We start from the raw sequence: 20611 nt of genomic DNA, 5'->3' as shown, positions 1-20611 counted from the left end.
TTAAAGTTAACGTTCTTTACGTTAAAAGGTTAAAAAGGTTTAAACGTTACGTAAAACTAAACGACGAGTTAAGTAACTATACTACTACGTGTGTATATATATATATATATATATATATATATAATATAATACATATGAAGTTTTCAAATAACGTAGATTAAATGTTGTTGGTAAATCTCTGCTTTAATTGTCTGACCTAATTCAAAGAGCTCATAAAAGAGGATATTCTTTTAGTTCCATCATATGCAAAGAATTTTCTTGCCAAAGTGTTTAGCTCAATACCGAAGTCATTGTTTTGAAAAGGACTGAACTATTTTCTTCACATTCTTTCACTCATTGCATCTTTCTTCCTAAGCGGAACAAATCATTTTGACTGCCTCAAAAGAGTTAGATTAAACGCAAAACGCATCCAGTATTGAATATATTCTTTATCGTAAGCCATGGTGATAATTACTAATTTTTTAAATTATATTGCTAAATATCCAATATAACATATTTTAATCTTAAATGTCAATGCATTAAAATAGCAAAAGGCGTGATTATTAAATGATTTATATTTTTATGCAAAGTTGGGCGGCACAAATTAATTTATACACCTAATATTTGTTTTACTACTGTTTAGATGTTTATTTCGTGCTGAATTCTTAATTATTAATTTTAGATCTTTTATAGTCCTATATCAACAAAGAAAACTTCCAACTTTTGCAATAAGCATTCTACTGAACACGATCATTGATGCCTCATCTACTCATAAAGGCTTTCGAAATAATGTGTTACGAGCGAATTGCGAGCGATAACAAACCATCCTAAAATAGAAAATCCTACGGCGTGCAAAATTCCGCCAAGCTATGGGGAGCCATACCGAGATACGAGCACAAGATTCGTTACCTTAAACCCCTTAAAACATAAATTAATAACAGAACCGTATTATAACCGTATTATATCTTAAGACATTAAAATTTTATCTTGAGATAAAAACGAGTGAACATTGACTAAAGATTAAAGATTGAATATATGAAAAATTATAAGACTAATGAAAGTACAGCGTGATCGACGCCATATAAGATTTAAGCCTAGAGGTGGCAGAAGAGGTTTTATTCTTCTACGACAGACCTCTAGGGCGGCTGCCTCCGGAGCAGATCAAGGTAGGGACAATCTCCGTGAAGGTGGGGCTCATGATAAAATCTGAGCGTCACCCTGGATGGCGTGTGGAAGTTTAGAACATTTCGAGATCCTAATCCCAAGAGTGAGCAGACAGACCAAGGCAGGAGACCGCTCTCGCTGGCCTGCTGTCCAAACCTTCACAGTCCGGGCATCGCAGTACAGTATGCTTTTATGCATGTCATCCTCGCGGGGCTCCTGTATGAAGCCTCGGTTTGGGAAGAGGAGATATGCGGCTGCACCCAAATATGCAGGAGAAACATTCTCCCTCGCAAGCTGTGGACGCAATACAGAAGAAGACGCGACTGCGGACCTTTGACTGATACGAGGATCAGCAGCGCAGTGAGTAGTGCCTCTGCCACCTACAGCGATTGCCATATTTGAGCGCAGCCGCGTGCCTTCTCCTCCCAAATCGGAGAGCGGAGGGGGAGAGGAAGAGAGCGCAACACACTTTAAAGGAATGTCATAGTTGGGTCGGAAAACCAACCAGAAGAATAATAAGAAGAGAAGTGCCCCGCATGGAACGCGAAGCGCGATGCTCTGGTAGCGATGATGGAAGGCGACTTCTCGCTGTATGTATCATCGGTATGTATCATGCTGGCAGTGAGAAATCATGAATGGGCGTGTTCTCCTTCTGTGAGAAAGTAATGCTTCGGAAAGAAGAGACAAAAAAGAAGGAGAAGGCCGGAAGGTTCGCACAGAATAATAATTAATAAGAAGAGAGGATGCCCGCGTGGAAGAACCCGGTCGCTACAGGATCTTGTGCCTGCTGCGGGTCTTTCTGCGTCCCTACAAGCACCCAGTTGGCGGCGGTGACGATTGTCGCAGGTCGCCGGAGAACGAAGTCAGACGCCCTTCTCCCATCGGCGACCCGCAGTCTCGGATACCGATGACTGACCCCTCTTCCGCCTGTAAAAGGGGAGAGACCCAATCAGCCCTTCTTCGAAGAAATGAGCTCAGAGGATGATGAATGCTCTCTCGTCGGATAGCAGTAACCACCCGACGGGCGAAGGAATCGAGGACTGAGCAGGAACTTGGCTCCGGCTCTTGCTCCCTTTACAATACTGAGAGAAGGCGAGGCAAAAGGGCAGTATCTCCTTTTCACTCGAACGAAATGACAAGCCCGTCGAAGACTCCAGCGACCCGAATAATCGGATCGCACATATCTAAACGAATTGCTACTTATCGGGTGCTACGCTCGGGTGAAATAAATAAAATTCGAAAGAACAATTCGGATAAACATTAACAAAATAATAATAAAAGATACATTAACAAAATAATAAAAGATATAATGATTAAAACAAGATTTAATCATTAAAAAAATTTTTCAGTTACAGAGTCATCGCGCGAAAAATAAATCCAAAATCTATTAAACTTACAAGTATCATTCAATAACGATACGCGTAGTGTAATCCCTCAGTACGCAGATTAGAACGCAGATTAAATCCATTTTTTTTTTGCATGCAGATGTGTGAAGTTTCCGAAATTAATCGTTTATTTAGATATCGTTCATTGTCAAAACTTGGATGTTCTCCCAATTAAATTCATGTCCAAAATCAATTCTGTGGTCGGTAATTATTGAATGGTTAATCGTATTTCTATTTATATGATTCCAATGTTCAGAAATTCTTGTTTTTAACCTTCTTTGATGACTCGTTTGATGCATCACAATCATTACAAGAAATTTTGTACAGTATATTTTTCTTTAAATCCATTGAGAGAACATCCTTTTGAACTTTAATGAACCTGCTCAATTTATTATAATTTATAAATGCCAATTTAGCATCGACCTTTTTGCTAATATTGTTGAATTTCTCTGAAAAAGACGAAACATACGGTAACAAAAATTATAGAATGCATTCATTATCTTCGTTTTTTTTATCACTATCATTCCTCTGTTTGAGTGTGTACTTTTTGTAATAGGCATTTGAGTCACGCGTTGATAGTATTAAAAATTAATTCAGCAGAGTAATCATTCTTTAATAAGGTGTGATTATAAATCTTATGTCTTTATAATGGTATTTCGGATGTGATAATAAAAAGATTGTCAATCGTTCCCAAAATTGTACCTTTCTTTTGAAAATGGATGTGAAGACAAAAAATTTAGGTATCTACCCGAAAACGTGGACTTATAATATACCAGTCAAACTCTAATAATAATTATTGTTAATAATTGTCATGTTAAAAACTTATCCTATCATCCATTTCTATTGTAAATTGTAATCTTGGATGATTGAATGTTTCTAACGTGAGCTCAATTAAATTTGAAGGAACTGCTATCATAATGTCGTCGACGTACCTAAAATAAAAAGGTAATTATATTGCTATGGTCTCTAACGCTTTAGTGTCTAAATCTCAAAAAACATTCAATTAATTATGTATGACTTCAAGAAAACACAATAAAATTATAAGTTTGTATATTATTGCGTACAATTAACCGCGCTGTATTCTGTGTTTTTTACTCTTGAAAATCTTTTTTATAATTTTTATTTATAAAAAATTATGTCATAAATAGGTTCAAAATATAAAAAATAATGATAAAATATAAAAACTAATATATAATTAAAATTCATTCAATTTTCAAAAAAATTCAAATTATCAAAAAAGTAACGTCAGTATCAGTATATTCGTTACCGTTACCAAAAAAAAGTAACTTATAACTTGTAACGATAACGATGTTATAAGTAACACGTTACTTCCATTTCCTGTAAGTTTATATATATTATATTATCAAAATTATAAAATTCCTAAGTTTTAATTTAACATTTGGTTCTCAGATTCAATAAAATTAATTAATCATATGAAATAAGAACAATTGTGAGATTCAGTATACATTACTAATAAATTCATCAACAAACAGTCTTTGTATAGGTTCAAATACTTAAATAAAAAGATTAGATGGCTAAAGACTAAAGATATAATAGATAAAAATAAGAATATAAAACCTATTAATTATGTTGGCTCGATTATAAAACAAGATGATACATTTACAAAATTCTATAGAAGACACAAATGAGGGTAACACTAATCATAAAAATAAAAATTTCCTTTCCTAATAAAATTCCTGATATTCAACATAAAACAGAAGAGATAACCTTCCAGTTATATTAATAAATCATTACTAGATACTTACTAAAATACATAAGATACGTAAAAAATAATTGGTTAGTAAAATCTTATCCAATAATATTATTCCAAATCATGTTCAACGTCTTCTTCAACTTAAAATTTTGCTTTACCTCCTTCAAATAAAAAATCAAATAAAATGTGGAGAACAACATTAAAAAATTAGATATCAAATCATAATCAGAAATTAAAATTTAATGCATTCCATTGTTACTAAATATTGTTTCCTTGTCTCCTCCAAAAAACTGAAATATTTATATTAAAAATGCAGATTGGTTAAATCAACAAGGTATTTTACTAAGAACACAAATATATTATTCACAAAAGAAGAGAAGGGGAACAGAGCAGTGGCCATTGAAAAAAAGGAATATTTTAATAAATGAAAAAGCTATTGGCTGACGTTGACACATATACAATGACTGATAAAAATCCTACTAAAAGATTGACTGAAAAGATGCCTGAGTTGCCTACCAAATAGTAAGGACACATAATTAAATATGAATATACAACAAAATTTATTGTAGTGATGGCATATTACTTAGAGCTTGTGGATTACTCAAAATACACAAACCGGGGCATCCACTAAGATAAATCAGCATTTCTTCCATTCGACAGTCCACTTTATGATTTAGTAAAGTTTATATGCATAATATCACTGATGACATAGCTATAGTGGTCCTACATATATTAACCTCAGTCCTCGATATACTAAGAGGAAAGGATTCACCTTGAAAATTGGAGATGAGCCTGATTTTTTAGATTTGACTTTCAATAACAATCTAGAATTTGATTGGTATAGAAAACCGACATTCTCTGCCAAATTTTATGTCTTCGCATCCTCCTTCTAAAAAAAGAAGAGTGATCATGAATATTGTGGAAAGCTATTTTACTTCGCATCCCAAATATCATCAAAAAAATCTATCCTTTATTATTGAAACATTTCTGAACAATGATTAGAGTTTACTTTCGAGCTATTACCAAAATTAAAAAAGATTTAAAAACTTGCTTTAAATATTAATAAATGTAATAAAATTAATTTAAATAAATGTAATAAAATTAAATCAGATAAAAATAAAAATGAATCTACTAACAATATATAGAGAAAAATGGTTTACAATCCCGTACCTAATGTGACAGAAAAATTTGGAAATTTTACAAGACAGTAATGTATAATTGTTTTTTAGCAGCAACAAGCTCAGAAGGATTAAAAAGATGTTCTTCCTATTAACATGACCAGAAATATAATTTATAAAATTGCGTGTAAAGAATGTGACGCGACCTATGTTAGAAAAAACGAAAATTAAAAACTAGAATTACTGAACATAAAAATCAAATTAGACAGACAAATAATGTATCTGTTATTACTGAACATAAGTTAAGTAAAAATCACGAATTTGATTGGGAAAATGTCAAGATTATTGATAGAGAAAGATATTTGGATAAAAGATCAATTTCTGAAATGCATATAAAATTGCAAGATAATGCATTAAATCTACAAACAGATACTGAATTCTTACATCATAGTTATGTATCTATCCTTAATAAACTTTAAAATTCAAGTCAGCTTCAATAAATTTCTCATCTTAATTTTACATTATTCATGCCATATGTTTTATTTCTTAATGTCTATCTTAAATATAGCATTATCACAATATTTATTTATCATTGATAATAACAACGTTCTCTTGAATTTATGATATTGTACATGATAATGAATTTATTGTACAAGTTCTAACGAATTCCATAACCTAAAAATGAATTTTATTCTTAAATTGTCATTTTCAGTGTAACAAAGCTTGTGTGGTTCAGTGAGTTGCAAAAACTGCTGTTATTGCAAATATATAAAACAATTTTTCAACAAAATTCATTACAATACTTTACAGATCTTAATAGTTACACAGCTGGTTAAGGAAATCATTCTCAATATTCGAATTCAATCATCTCAGAACCATCAAGAATCCATGTCTTCAATTTGTTGTATGCGCTGAAGACAGCTTAAATATAAGTCAAAACATTCGTACATATGTACAGATAACCAAGAAATGATATAAAAATTACTTATAAATAAAAAATTACTTATAAATAAAATTATTATATGGGAAATAGATTACATGGGGAATAGATATATGCTAATATTAATTGCGGTTGTGCACAATTGCCCTTATTTCACACGATAATTAACTTTAGTACATATTATGATACATAAATTTTATTTTTTTCTATAGAATACTATACTATATAAAATTAAATAAGATTTATTGATATCATACCTTCATAGAACAAGGGCAATATTCCACGGTACAAATGCGCTTGTCGAGCAACTTGATGAAATCTGGTAACTGCAATAATAGGACAACGAGGTCTATATTTCGCAATTAGATGTGCGGATCGACCAGATGTTGTAATAACAATGATAGCACTAGCCAAACATTTGACGGATGCTTCTACAGAGGCAATGGCAACTGCATGCGTGGCATCTATAGGCGGCAGAGCTTTGCTTGACAGATCATGAAAGATTTGTGTCTGCCAAATCGCAGCTTCTGCTTCCTTACAAATATTAGCCATTGTGCGAACACATTCCAAAGGATAATCTCCTTTTGCTGTTTCACCTAAAAATAAAAAACAAAATTAATTGCGTATCTAATAATAAATAATACATCAATATTTAATACATTAGATTACAGAATTGAGAACGTTATTTTAAAATGGTAACACGTTACCATTACTCGAAATGGTTCATTATTTTTTATTGGATCGTCCGGAAAGTTCGTGCCGCAAAAGATTTAAATTTAATAAATGAAATTGAAAATTTTAATCTTCTGCGTTTCAATTTTCCTTCAAAATTTTCCTTCAAAATTTCAATTTTTCCGGCACGAACTTTCCGGACAACCCAATATTTTTTAATATTATAATAAGTTATTAGATTTTAAAATTACATTATTTGGTAATCAATACTATACAATAATAAACATTAAATATAAAATTTTAAACTGTCTAAAGAAGTCCATATATAAAGCAAGTTTTTCTATACATTAAAGAGATTATTCCATCATATGCAATATTAATGTAATGAATTGCGGATATTATTATGTGTTATATTCTTAATAAATTATTAATGTATAGATCCATACAGCACCAAAAGTTTTCAAAAATATTTCAGAAATACTTCAACTGAAAAATGAAACATTTCATAAAAATTGCGAAATATGTCTGCAACATTTCTGAGACAACTCTGAAATAACAAAATATCCGCGATTCTTGCACGAAATCTTGTTGAAAGGTTGATGAAATGTCTTAGAATCTGCAATCTTTTTGAAATATTATCAAAGAGGTAATTGTTTAGGATCATGTCCTGGATAACATTTGTTAAGATTAATCATCATTGGTGATTGTTTCTCTTATTTTTATTTTTATATAAAAATGAATTTTCAGTGCAAAAATGAAAATAAGAGAAACAATGACCTTGATCTTAACAAATGTTATATATGAAGTCCTATATATCCTGAATATGAGGTCCTGAACAACATTCAAGAGGTTTTAGCCGTCGGCCAGACACCTTGTGTAATGCAAATGCCGACAACTGTAACTTTCGAACTTCATAATTCGAAATATACTTAACAAAAAAATACTTTATTATAATGTTTTGAAAGCTGTATTATAATGTTCTCTTGAAATAAACTACAATAATTCGCAATAAAAAATAGAAGGTTCCATTTAAAAAGTTTTATATAACATTTTGGACTTGACCTTAAGAATTTCTTATCAGGTGAAAGTCACCATTTTTTTCCTTCTTGAAACCAAAAAAATTTTTGTCTGAAACATTTTTTTGAAAAAAATTTCTCCTTTTCGAGATATTCGCGTGTATTAATTAAAATGATCCTGTATATTTGATTGATACTTAAATAATATTTAAACTTATGTTGATATAATAAATTTAAATATTGCTTAAGTATCAATTAAACATATATTTAAGTTATCATTTCTAAAATAATTAAAATTTATTGAGAGTTTTGTGTTTACAGATTACAAAACTTATTGAAATAAACTTAACCCTGTTGCAAAATCCTATGGGGAATTTTCCTATGGGGAATTTCCTATGTGTTCCTATGTGCCTAACCATAGGTACCCATAATAAATTCGACAAATCCCCATGGGAGGAGGCTCCTATCTTGCTATAAATTCCCATGGGTTTTTTATGGGTTTTTATAGAGGACTACTATAAGGGGCAGTGAATAATGAAAGGAATAGGGAACAGGAAACAAAGAATAAGAATTTCAACCTATCAGAAACTGTGTATTCCACAATACATGATTTCTGATAGGAAATTCTTATTCTCTGTTCCCTATTTTTTTCATTGTGCGAGTCTCTTCTGTAGGAGCTTGTATAGTATAAACAATTAATGACAAAGAAAAATATCAGGGCACTCCTCGTCTCGAACTCAGGCCTGGTCTCTCTTCCGAGTTGGTAAACTTCCGTTCTGCCACTAAGCCACATAGCTCTGACGCTGATAGCTTCTCTGTTGTGCCTATCCTCTAAATTTTTTATAATAAGTATTTACGCAGCATATATAGAATAGCATAGGAAATTTTTCTACAAAGTTTTATATAGAAATCTATGGCATCAATCCTTAAAAAAGGCTCCTATAGGATTGCATGGGAAAAAGAATGATGTGCACGTTGATGCAATCGGACCTAAATGATAAACAGGATGTCTCATATTTAGGACTATTTTCATGTGCAGATAAATTAGACTAAACTGAGTCGAAAAGTCCTGTATCATTTTACAGTACAATTTTCAAAATAGTTTCTAAATATTTACATTTTACAATTTTCAAAATAGTTTCTAAACATTGCCAAATAAAATTAACGCATAAAACAACTTTAAGATATTTTTTAAAGTTCTCTATGACATATTTTTTCAAAGAACTCTTAAATATATCTTAAAGTTGTGTCATGCGTCGCGCGCGATTTTAGACAGTCTGCTCATTGGATAATAATTGCGAAAATGATAGAGGACCTTTCGGTTCAGTTTATCTGCTCTATCTGCATATAAAAATAGTTCCAAATATTTTAAGATACCTTGTATAGTCCCAAAATAGTCACAAATATTCTGAGACACACTATAGTCCCTATAATATAAATATTAGAGTGTGTACAAAAACACTATAATACCAATTGATGTAATTTCACATGCATATCTAAGATAATTTTTTCATAACTCCAAAAATTGAAAATCACATGATAAACAAGATGTGTTTGGTGACTCAAAAAAGTCATAAGTATATATTTTCCTTATGGCAATTAGGATTTTTTTTCACTCGATGTGGAACATACTTCGTTTATTAATTATTATCGTGGTTTCCAATTTTTGGAAGTTACGAATTATTTTCTCAAATTGATATAGATACTTATAGGAATGCGGAAGAGATGCCTCATAGGAACTAAAGGTCTATAGGATACTACACGTTGACGTATAGAAACATGTAGGTTTACAGTTAAGAGTTAGGACATAGAAGATGTGTCTACGTCGTCCTATGATAGCCTAAGCATTTCCAGTCCCCTCTCCTTTGTCTTACGCCTACATGTTGCTATATGTCAAACTGGTATCCTATAGACCTTTTAGTTCTCATGAGGCATCTGTCCACATTCCTATGGGAACCTCTATTTGCATTCCTGTGAATGTCCTACGTATACTTATGTAAGTTGCGCAAATCCTATAGGTAATTACACATTGTTTCAAGCGACTGAAAATGCTTTCTCGGCAATCTCGCTAAGCGGCTTTCGACATCAATAAGGAGCATTCTAAATAATATACAAGTTTTAATAAATTGTAGTAATAGTGTACCGCTCTCATTAATCCAGAATAGTAGAAATCATGATAAAACGCAACAGTTGACAAGATATTTAATTATTTATGATTTTTCATGCGAGTTATATACTTCCTTCATAAATTCGAGTAGCAAGAATAATTCAGTAGAGATAGAATTTTACTGGAAAAAAATTATAAATCAGCATTTCTCTTCATGAAAATCTTCGAAAAGTCATCAAAAAAGAAATGCGTATGTTTGAGACTCGAGATTTGTAAAAAAAATATGCGAAAAATATCAAATAGTTGCAAAAAAACACATTGTCTGCTTATATGAAACGAAAGATATTGATTGAGTTGTGCGAAGTTGCCCCCTCCTCCCTCCCACTATTAAAAATTTATAAATTATCATTACCATTCGTTTAATGGTCATTTGGTGGTGTTTGGCAGTCCATGGATGGAATATTTACAAGATGCTTCGAAACAAATACAAGGACAATTTTATAAGCGTTGAACCACTAACCGTCAAAGTTGCATGCTGAACGATGCTACGCTCATACGTCTCGATTCTTCGTTTGTATGCATGACGATGACCGAAATGACACTACGCCGTATATTTGACGGATGTAACGTTCAAATGATAATAGTCCAACTCGTCGATACGATTAATGTCAAGTATACGCAATTCTCCAATATCGCGTTCGAAAACATTATACGCGATAGCAACATCTTCAATGGACATCAGCTCATCGATTGTGAATTATTGGCTTTAATTTTTAATATGTATGAAAAAAAAACGATGTAATATGTACGTGCGTGCGTGCATGCGTGCGCGTGTGTGTGTGTGTCAGGGAGGGGGAAGTGCCTCACAGACATTGGGAAGGGAGAAGCGCGCCAGGGTCCATAGTAGAAGGGTTCGTTCCTTCTCTCTCTCATTTATTGCGTTCTCTCTTTAATCTATGTTTAACCTTGTTCTCTCTCTCCTACCCATTGTAGGATGCAATCCTTTTTCCCACGTTGTCTTTTCTTCTTGTACATGATTTAATTAAGTAAATATTTACGATTTTTAATGATTCGACTTAGAAACTAATTATGATAATATTTTTATGAATTTTTAATAATATAACCTAGTAACACTACTAATTATAATTTTTTTTTTGTCAATGTAATACAAATGGCCAAGCGCGCTTTCTTATTGACTAATTTAATACTACTACGAAGATGTGAAGAAGAAGTGGCGAAGATACTAGGGATAAAATAATTTTAGAAGAAAAAATTTTATTTTTTTACATTTATTTATCATGTAATGCAGTATGTTCAATATAATCTAAATCATAGACTATTAATTCACATTCTACAATAAAATTTTTATCATAAATTTTGTAGAAAATGTTTGCAGCATCGCTTTTATTAGTAATACAATTTTGTCTTAAAAATGACACAAAATATTCAAATTTCTTACTAAGTGCGTATGTTGACTCAGTTCATAGAATACATGCTCAATACATTGTTCAAGTTCAAATAAGAAAAGCAGTTGTTGGTTTCATGTACAAATATATGCCATTTAATGTTAACTTTACATTATTCGTATCATATATTTTAATAAATTTAGATCTTGAATCAATGATAATGGGACTGTTGACTGCATTAATCGCTCGATATCTGTACGCTTCTCGATAAATGCCTTCGTAGCATAAAGTATGAACATGCGATTGCCTTGATTATCGCCAATCGTAATTTGCAGATGAGATATAAATCCCATAACGATCTCAATGTCCAGGAACTTGTACGCTGTTGATATCAATGCATATTTCCTCATTAAGTTAGGAAGGATGTAGCGGGGCGTGTTCGAAGATGTACTAGACGAGAAAATGCGCTGTAGAAAAAAAGAAAACATCTAAATAGATCTTACAAAAATACATAACATATAATACGTATAAGCAAATATTTTATAAAATTAAATTATAAAATTAAAACTTACTATCTCTTACACGCTTCATTCTGTTGAATTGGAACGTAATAATTCATGGCTTGAGATATTTTATTTTCTCAGAGAACTTATAATTAGCAATAGCTGTCTGAACTCTGTTGAAGCTTTCTGAACGACTGATGCGGTAATGTTGCCGCACGAAGCTCTTCTTTTAAACAGTGTTCCCTTCTGCATTTTTTTTTACATACTCTAAAATGGAGGGGATTTTTTTTTATATACATTATACTTTGAAGAACAATTGCGTCGAAGGATATCAAATTGACACATCATAAGAATGTACTCTAATGACTCTGATACGAGGGCAAGTCAATAAGTTTTTAGAAAAACATAATAAAACACATTTTTTTTGATCGATTCATTTCTTTACGATTCATTTCATTTTATTTCTCTACATAGTCTCCTTTTAGCTCGATTTAGCATTGATCCAATGATTCTCTAACTTTTTCAAGCCTGAATAATATGATTTGTTCAACCTTTCAAATAAATGTAAACCTCTGTTTCGGCGATGAGCTGCTCTCTGGGTGGTGAATCTCTTTCCTCCGAATCATTTCTTCAAGTTTGGAAATAGGGAATATTCGCAAGGGGCGACTATAAATCTGACGAATATGCTGGATGGGAAAGCAATTCGTAGCGGAATACGTTGAATTTGGCCATCGATGCCGGGCACGTGTGAACCCGTGCTTATGATTCATAATGAGCAAACGCGGCACCCATCTTGCCGGATAGCTTTTTCATACCCAATTGTTGGTGCAAAATTGAAATCACTGTACCATGTGATATGCCTGTGACCTCAACAGCAGCTCGCACATTTTAACTCGTCGATCAGTCAAAAACAATATCGTGGACTTTGTCAATGATTTCTGGCGTAGCAGTCTCAATTGGACCGAACGAGATGCATCGCATGCGGATGTACAATCACGTTTAAATTCATTCATCCAATTGTAGACGATCGCAAACGCTGGTGCAAATGTGCACAATGTGCAGTATGAACATATTCAATTTGGCTTTGATTTCTTTCGGCGTTAAACCTTTCATATGTAGATGTTTGATTATTGCACGAAACTCGTTTTTTTCCATTTTGCAAAAAATACAAAAGTTGTTCGCTTTAATTGTCTACAGAAATGAAATCACGCGATGAATTCTCAAAATTTGACAGTAATCAGCTGAAAGATGCTACTTGTCAAAAAGTAATGTGACATGACACTGCGAGTGTTTTCTGACAGATTTTCTAAGAACTTATTGACTTACTCTCGTATCGAATCTTTTTTATCTAAGGGATCGGCGCTAATGACAATAAAGTTTGTCTGCTCCTACTCTCTTTTCAAAAATGAATTTCGGGGCAGTATATTCAATGTGAAATTTTACTTATATATAGAAATTGTGAGTTTGTTAAACTACACAATGACACATATCGCAAGAATGCACTTTGACGATATCAGATCTTTTTTTTTATCTTTAAAGACAATATATCTTTAAAGAGAAATCGACAATAAAGTCTCTGTTTCCATTCTCTTTTCAAAATATTTTTTTACTTCTATCTATCTTTACGACTGCGATAAAAAATCACGCCTTCAGAAACACGTTAAAATTTGTTGAAACATGTTCAAACATGTTAAAACATGCAGCAAATGATGCATCTTTCCATATTATATAAAACGAAAAGATTTTCTTCTCTAAGAACTCATTTTGTCAGCAGTCGAGCAACAATCGAGTTGCAGTTCAAAGTGACAATATGGCTCAAACGGTGATCTCATAGCGCAAGTCGCTCAATTGAATACGCGAGAAAAGTTTCTTGCGTGGGAACAACGTTGCCATAATTTCGAATCGCTGGAGGAAAGTCGCGCTAAACGTCCGCGATTGGAGTTGAATAATTGTTGATTCGCTCGTATCGCGCGATTCGAAAATTTAAAAGACACGATGCGTCGTTTCGTGCAGTGGGTGCCGGATAGCGTGGGACTTCGATGGTGCGAGATTGATACGGCGTTTAAAAGTCGTATATTGACCGGTGCTGTAATAAACTCTGAGCACATCGAACCTCGCCAATTCCTCGAAGATGCGAGAGAGATAGTGCTTGAGTGTGCAAAATGTTATTCAGAATCATGATAATGTTCATATTTAATATTTTCATAACGAAAAAAAATTATACAATTTGTAATAAATTTGTAATAAATTTTATCGTTACAACATATTATTCTTGTATACCCAAGAGTGTGAATTATCAAATTTTAATCATTTCACATAAATCTTGTCTCCCTTTTTTCTTCCCAACGCAACATCTTTTCAACAAGATATACATTGGAATTAGCGATGCGATGCAACTCATATTCGTAGAATTCTCTAGCAACAGATTTCCCATGGTAATCTTCCAGTAGATATCCAGTAAATGTCATGGAATTAGTTTTTATACTTTGATGATTCTAAATCGTGATCTAATTTGACTTTTCTCAAAGATGGTCTTGAATTTGCTCACACGTAACGAATCACTTTGAATCATGCGAGTGCGATAGCCTTTACGCTACTGTACATCGTACTTAAGAGTTTGCAATCAGCAATCATGGGAGTTACATCGATGAGCCGCATACCAATAGTTCGATGCTATCGCGTATTTGTACTCAAACACGAGACATAAAAGCAAGTCGATCCATTTATAATTTTCATTGTGCATAAATTGTTTCCATATCGTTTTTCAATGAACGATTGAACCGTTCAACGACAGATGCCTTCATTATGGAATACGTTGAATAATGATTTATGTTATGTTTTTTCAAGAATTTTTGCACGTTTGCGTTGTAAAATTCTTTTCTTATATCAGTTTGCAAATTTTTCTTCCGTCGTCTCAAATTATCTTTGCGATCACTGTAGCCATCTTTTTTTTCACTCTTGATTTTCAGTGGTACAGCCTATGCGTGCTTACTCAATACATCGATAACGGTGATAATGTAGTAGTAACCTTTGAATCGTGTGTAAGGGCGTATCAGGATACGATGTGGCATACAGACCTGCCACAAGTCTGTATGTCACATCGTATCCGTAAACTATGACACGTCTGCGTGGAAAATTTTTTCTCGCCAGAGCGTGCAGCTCTTCCACCAGTCGCTTTTCGAGATTTTTTTTTTTCAGACATGTTACGTTGTAGACATATTATGTTGTGATTATTGCTGTATAATGCGTAAAATATCAAACATTACTTATCTTGCGCAAACATTGTTCATCATTTCGTCAACTAAAATGATTGTGTATCTCGTTTCAATTTATAATAAAGCCAATTTCATGAAGCTCCTCAATAATAGACAATATTTCGTTATCGTGGGCGTTATGACTTGCCTGACGCGAATCCTCGAGCAATCGGACGATCCAGTAGCTCGTTAGGATCATCCCAATGAACATAATCAAATAATAACATCGATTTTATTACCATTTAGGGTAATATTATTACCATTATTATTACTATAATCGATTTTATTACTATTTATACCCGTTCAACTTGTATCTTACCTGATATCAAGGGTGCTATTATATTCTTATATTTGTATCCTTTGTTACCCAATATTAGATTATCCGCATTATAGCTGCGTCTATGAGTATTCGTTGCCAACAGTATGCTTTTATACTAGTTTATTATCCTCTGTATAAATAGTGCCATCGGGGATTCTTTTGAAAATTAATTCGTACAAACCAGGTGTATCTTTGTACTTTACTCCATCTACGATCACAAAGTCATTCGTGTCTACATCAAAATATTTGTCACTGAGCATTGTGCCGTTCTCTGAGGTATACGCCATAAATGTGATCGATCGCTTTTTCTCTGTTACCGAGAATTACCGAGAAGCATGTTTACGTATTTTTGTCCAAGTGCCAATTAATTATGCAACTCCTCACGAACTTGCCGTGTTTGCAAAGATTGTTTAACTAACATTTGCAAAGATTGTTTCAAACGATTCATTGGGCATTTCATAAACGTCTTCGACTGAGGGAACGTGCGAACGTACGATAATTTGTGTGATGTTATGTCATAAACTACGGACGAAAAGAGATAATGTTACTAATGATACTACTAATGAAGAACATCCATGGTTCGTTCTATCTTATGTTCCATCGATTTCTGAGAAATTCTTTACTATTATCAAAAATATTAACGTGAAATTATTTTTCTTCAGTTTGAATAAGCTTAATAAATTCATTAAAGTACAGAACGATACTCTCCAAAATTCTCCAATAAAAATGTTGTTTATAAAATCCCTTGTAAAGATTGCGATGCGTATGTTGATCAAAAAGGTCGAAAATTATTCACGATAATATTTGAGCAATCATTAATAGCAATAACAAGAAGCAATCAGTGATCACAGATCACCGACTTAGTTTCAATCATGAATTTGATTTAGAGAATATCCAAATTCTTGATAAGAAAAGATTTCTCAATAAACATTTTACAAATTCAGAAATTCATATATACATGCAGAAGAAGGAAAAACAGACACGGATTGCTTGTGCACTACTTATATGCTTCTTTATTAGATACGCTAAAACAATATTGAGATTTGAATTGGTTATAGATTGACTCTCTTATTATTCACTGTCATTGCTTGTTTAGAAATCCCCTTATCACTTTGTAATGTTCAATTTCAAATGACACATCAAGATGAACTGACATTAATCTAATATTTATTAATTAACCGATATTAATTCGAGAAATGATTTGTTTTAATTTATATCTTATGAAAATTATGAATCAATGTTTGTGAACTTCTTTGTTGAGGTGAGTCATATAGTTATTACTGATTTTATAATTATTGAACTAACAGTAAAATTGTAATAATTTATATAATATATTGATTACTACATTTCTGTCAATCTTCGAGTGACTTACTTTCAACGATATATTATATTTTACTTTTTCGCTAAAGATGATTCCAAAGTGAGCCAAAACATTAGATACAATAAATGAAGACAATTACCAATATCTGAGTATTATCTGTATCTCCTAATGCTTCGCTCTTACATCAGCAAACTCTCATTAGCTTTGTTCTGAATTTCTAATTATTGTTTTTAAGATTGAGAGTCCTTATTTATATATTTATATATTTATGTAATTGATAATTCGTGTGATTCAAAAGGTAATTGGAATTGACGTAACGTTCTTTTGTACGTTGCTTTTTAGACGACAGTATTAATTGAAGCCATGAATTATATATTCAAAGCCATTATTATCATTATCATCTTTATCATCATGAACATCTTCATTATCTTCATTTTTTTCTTTTCTTAATATTTTTATTCTTTACAACATTGACTTCTTTCTTAATTGGTTGAGATTCATCATTAGCGGTGTTCTCGATAAACTGTTTTAGAGGTTCAACGATAGACTTGTTTCTCCAATACTGTTCTTCTATTTTGCCGGTTTTTAAAGCGCGATACTTTTTATGAATCAAATCACTTTGCAAATTGTTTCGCTATCCTCTCGCGATCCTTGAGGTCTTTGCTGTTATCTATGTTGCATTTAAAAGGAAATGTTGTGTAGTTGACGTATTGACAACGACTAATTACGTTAAGATATCGCATACTCATTAAATCCTTTTTTGTATCGGTCATTCGTAAGTGCATTGTCTTTGTCTATCACTACGAATCCATACTTTTGTTGCCAACAGCAACGACAAAGTTCGCAAAATTCTCGTAAAACATGTCGGTGTTTACATGATCATTGTATACATGTTTCACATTGGTACCGTTCTGTTTGAACAGGATTAACAGATTTACATTATCGCGTATAAGATACTTCGGTATCTTTGCGTACGTCTGACACAGATAGAAGCAGTCAACGTCCGTGTATCGACCCATCGCAAAGTATTCTCTGATCGCGGTTTGCTTGTCACATGCCACGTTATCGAAGACAAAAATGGAATTTGGAAGCGCCTCGTTCGGTGATACTACATTATTATTAGAGAATGTAAAATAATCAATTTCTTCAATCAGTGCTAATAAATTCTCCAAGTATCGGTATTTTGGCTGTTGCAACGACTTTGAGTATACGTACACGTTCTCGAAACGTATGCCTTATGGACTTTCCAACAACTTATCAATACGTTTGTTTTGCCCTAGTTCGATGTACCGCAGATGATTCCGCGTATAGAAATCGGCATGTTTCCATGCTTGCGTATTTCTCTTTCAGCCTGCACTTTATTGTCAACATTAGTCGCTTTGATCATCTGCGATTGTTGCACAAACTTGATATCTTCTCCTTTCATGACACTGATCTAATATTGAAAAAAACGACATCGAGAGTGGATGTATAGTATTATAGTAGCGTGCAAAGTGAAACCGTTCAGTATTCAAAATACTTCTTATCGTGTCAAACAACTGTGATGTACATAGTTTAACTGCCAAAGAGTTGAAATATATATTGCGAAAATTATTTTGCTACGAGAGTTTAAGAATTACAATCAACTGGGACAGATTACCCGAGCATATAAAGGCTGATTCAGCAACATCATCGGTGCTTAAAACATTATAATTTACTCTGCCATCGATCGCATATTGTCCAACGCCGTTTATAAGAAATTGTCATAAGCAAATGTCAACAACAACAAAAGGATGCGGTTTTTTAAATCACGCGATAAACGCACTTCCGATCGAATTGCATATCTCCGGATATCAATTTTATGGTCCAGGTACGTATTTAGAAAAGCGATTGGCTAGAGACGTTCGAGACATTAATCCGTTGAACGCGGCATGTCGCGAACACGACATAGCCTATTCGTGGAGCAAAGATCTCACGAACACATAACTGACAAAATATTCGCTCAGGAAGGCGCGGAAACGAATTACCGCGAAAAATTCGACTCTTGGAGAGAGAGCTGCTGCGATTTGAGCAGCTAAGAAAATCAAAATGAAAATTGGTGGGCTTGAAAACGAAGAAAAAGCTAATGAAAAAATGAATATCGGTGGCAAAACGCGATGGTATCTTACCTATTCTATCGCTGTTAAGAGTCTTTGACTCATTGGTCAGCGGCGCAGCAGGAATTATATCGCAAAAGCTATACACGATAATAAAGCCGCGCAACAACAGTTGAAAGAACTGAAATGTCATAACCGCGTCATGGAAGGTGGAGTTTACCTCGCTCCGTACAAGCTGGACAAGGAGTCACAATGAAAAAAATAAAAAAGATTAAAAAAACGTTAAACAGTTATCAAAAATGCCGGAAGGTGTAACGTACCCTACGTAACTGCAACAACTAATAAAACGTATGCATATTCCATATTTTTATGCATACTGTCTTACCCAGGGGAAGTGTATCGAAACGAGAGCGTAAATTTGGATACTGATGGATCAGATATTTATTGGGTGGTGTACGCGAAGCGGAGAAATCATGCTTTGATAGTTTCGACAATCTTTGATCATCAAAGGAACTGGTGCGATATTTGGACATAATGTCGAGTATAATCACGCGCCTTATCAACGTTACGATCAAAGTAACTGTGAATAACTGTGCCTACAGTTTTTACAGACGGTTGACGATCAATTTAAGAATTGACATTGACTCTTTCAACTCAGTATTCATTTAAACATGTCACTAACATTTACGCTCATCGATAAGAGTAACATCTTCGCGGCCTGCTAGATTTCCGGTCGTAGATTTGAGTGATGGCGATTACGAGCTCGGTCTGACGAACTTCGAAACCTACCATATGATATCTAATGTAATTGAATAATAAGTTTTATTTTGACGAAGATGACAAAGAAATTGTCATTCCCAAAGTACGAAATGTAACATAAATAAGTATCTAAGATATGCAATTCATATAATTTCATCCTAATGATGTTGCGAGAGAAAATGCTTCGCAAAGAAGATGAACAGTACCTACTGACATGTTCAACAATACAATGAAGACTGAAATCAAATGCGCTTAATATCAAACTTCACAATATTGGATCGCTGTTGGGATTTTCATTGAATCGCGTGCTGGAGTCGCAACAGTGACACGAATCGATAAATATCATCAACGTACAACTTGCTTCCGCCGTTTTTTTCCGAAATTCGAGCTTTATTCTAAAAAGCTGGTTATACATTTATGATTCAAAGTATTGTCCATCGCTGGCCACTACTTTCTCCCATCTTTCGGGTAGCGTACGAATCCCGCGTCGAAAAAACTGGTCATCCTTTGAGGCTATCCACGAATCGATCCAATTTTTTATTTCTTCATTCTTACTTCAAGATCGGAAGTGCTGGTCAGCCAGGCCGTGTGCCATTGATCGAAACAAGTGATAGTCAGAGGGAGCGTCTGGAGAATACGGCGGGTGGGGTAGGACTTCCCATTTCAACGTTTTCAAGTATGTCTTGACCATTTTCGCAACATGGGATCGAGCATTGTCATCATGCTGCAAAATCACTTTATCGTGTCTCTCGTTGTATTACGACCGTTTGTCTTTCAATGCTCGGCTCAAACGCATCAATTGCATTCGATACCAATCGCCTGTGATTGTTTCAGTCGGTTTTAACAGTTCATAATACACTACGCCGAGATGGTCCCACC

General features: G+C 33.4%; 1 protein-coding gene across 1 annotated transcript in view; it reads right to left on the bottom strand.

Annotated features, from left to right (window-relative positions):
* Window positions 1-20611, bottom strand: part of LOC105620405 (pyruvate kinase-like) — a 57881-nt gene that overhangs the window by 19142 nt on the left and 18128 nt on the right. The window contains exon 4 of the mRNA XM_012201902.1: window positions 6558-6896. Coding sequence (XP_012057292.1) covers window positions 6558-6896 — 339 coding nt within the window. The remainder of the gene's footprint in view (window positions 1-6557; window positions 6897-20611) is intronic.

Source organism: Atta cephalotes, assembly GCF_000143395.1.
Source record: "Atta cephalotes unplaced genomic scaffold scaffold00026, whole genome shotgun sequence".
NCBI lineage: Eukaryota > Metazoa > Arthropoda > Insecta > Hymenoptera > Formicidae > Atta > Atta cephalotes.
This window is presented reverse-complemented; position numbering and strand designations above follow the sequence as displayed.